The following is a 2,400-nucleotide window of genomic DNA, read 5'->3' on the forward strand; positions in this document are numbered from 1 at the left end:
AGAGCTGAAACAAGAAATGTGAGGCACACAGACCCAATGAGTTGATTCATAAAAGGCTTCTGATGTAAAATAAAAGCAGCTAAATGGTGTAGTACAAATGAAAAGTGAAAATATCAAAACATTTCCCCAAAAATCAAAGATAACATATTTTAGCTCACATAAATATGCAATATTCATGTGAAGGCCTTAAAGAAATGTGAAAAGCAGGACTGAGTAATTAAGAACAATTTATCCAGACAAACATCCCTAGGAAGAAAAAGATCTAAAAATATACACTGTTGTCACTGATAGCAAGTATAATTTTTACAGGTTACATTCCGTGCAAACCTTTATTTTTCCCTACATAATATTACACGGAGAACTGACTTACCTAATCGTTTGAATATAAAACAAGTTAGGATTCAAAATATAAAAACTCTTGAGCATACATTATAAAACTGTCACATTTAATAGCAAGGAGAATGTAATATTATGTCAGTATACCTTTGTCACAAACTGCTTCCAGGACAGCTCTGTAAGCCACACTGTTTCTGTGGGTTTCATGTTCCTTTTCCGTCCGTTGTACCCAACGCAGACCTGACTCCTGAGCTGCCAACCTCAACCCAAAAGTGCTGAAGCTGATCTTCTTTTGTAAAAGAATTGTTTTCAGAGCATTACTCAGAGGGAAGTTCATGAATTTGCAAACTCTCAATTCTTCATCAGTGTGAAAGGATGGACTTTGCTCTCCTTTTCTGAAGGCACCAAGATCTGTGTCCCTTGCTTCATCTGTAACACAATTTTCTTTATTGCTTTGGTTTCCTTCCACTTCCAACTTCTCAGGAGTCAGCTTGTGGTAGCAACATGAAAACAGAATTAATGATGAGAGCTGAGGGCAGCCTTGGAACACCTTCAGCATTATGGGAGAGAGGTCTGCACAAGAGTGAAGGCCAATCAGTATTGCTGATTTTCCTACAGAGGCATTTTCTTCCACGTGATGATACTTCTGAGAAGGATCTGTCACATAACTGACTGGAACTTGGAGACTGTTGGTTCTCTAAGGGTTTCCCCGGTTTCTAAATTTTTCCTCTTTACAAGTGCATGTTACATCAGCTTTCATCATCCCTACCACTTCTCTCTGTGCTCTTAATAAGGTTTCTTCATCATCCCAGAGTTTCCCATTTAATGTGCCTTACACCACTGCACTCACTGAGAGTCTGGTTTGTCTTTCTGTTGCACTTTTAACACGGTCTTTCAGACTCTCTGCACCAACTACCGTGAGCTTGAGTGTATTGTAAGAACAGAATCGATATAACCCTGCAAAAAACAATAAAAAATTGTTTAATAGCACCAACTCATAGGATATAAAAATAAAATATTTGTGCTATTACTTACTGTAATATCTATTTCATATTCCTGTGGTAGAATACTGATATCTAAACAAGCTATAAATACTATAAAAAACAGTTGAAGACTAGAAAGTATTTGATTTACAATACGGTTTCTGTCATTTAAAACTGTATAATACTCCAAAGTATACCTAGGGAAGATGACAAATACAAAAAAAAAATTTTTCTCCTATAATAAATTTCCTAAAATGATTGCGATATTACAATACAGTCCATTAATTTACATCCTAAAATCCATTCTCAAATATGATATCCACACCAACTTTATCCTTCTTATATTACATACTTCCCAAATCCACTGCCAATATCCAGGACATAATTACTACCTGTTACATTTGCTATTCTTTCTGTGAGTTTTAAAAGACTGAGCACCTCATGTCTCTTTTTCTAGAAAATCCTTTAGTGAAAATCTGAGGAAACTTTTCTGGTAACGTCCTCAGGATCAGCCTCACAGCTTGTTCTGGTCAGGTTCTGCAAGGAGAACTTCTGACATTTCTCTAAAAGACTCGCAGAGAGAGGGGGCCAGTCACCCGTTGATTAGAGAAAACAGCAAAAAAAGAAAGAAAAAATAGGCAAACATCACTCATTAGGAATTATGCAAATTTTTATTTAATATGCTATAAGTATAACAAGTTTAAAAAGAATCGTGACTGCTCTTATAGCTCATGATTTTTTTCTATATCCATTCTTCTTTCAAATGATTAATAAAATCCTACAATGCCAATCCCCTTTGTGGTATTCAAGTTTGCAATGCTCTTCTGAAACACTGTACACACTGTTTCATAAGAACTGAGAAAAGTTACAAGTCAAATAATTTTTTTTATAACATCATAAAAACAAACTAAGAAACTGTTTACCAGAAATTTTCCCCTGAGGAATTCCATTTAAAGTATGAACTGGAAGATTGAGTAAACTTGCTTTCCAGTCTTCAGGCATTGTGAAAAGATGTCTTTTTTGAAAATCTGAAAAGAATGATTCAAATGTCATGGCTCCATTTCAAAAATCTGGATCTTAA

At 35.2% G+C, this 2,400-nt stretch overlaps 1 protein-coding gene across 1 annotated transcript in view; it reads right to left on the bottom strand.

Annotated features, from left to right (window-relative positions):
* The window catches only part of LOC119587098 (methyltransferase-like protein 25), a 25,499-nt gene that overhangs the window by 1,922 nt on the left and 21,177 nt on the right, over window positions 1-2,400 (bottom strand). Inside the window, 1 exon segment of the mRNA XM_037935847.1 lies at window positions 484-960. Within this exon segment, the coding sequence (XP_037791775.1) occupies window positions 484-960 (477 nt within the window).

The sequence above is a fragment of the Penaeus monodon genome, chromosome 22 (genome assembly GCF_015228065.2).
Source record: "Penaeus monodon isolate SGIC_2016 chromosome 22, NSTDA_Pmon_1, whole genome shotgun sequence".
Lineage (NCBI taxonomy): Eukaryota > Metazoa > Arthropoda > Malacostraca > Decapoda > Penaeidae > Penaeus > Penaeus monodon.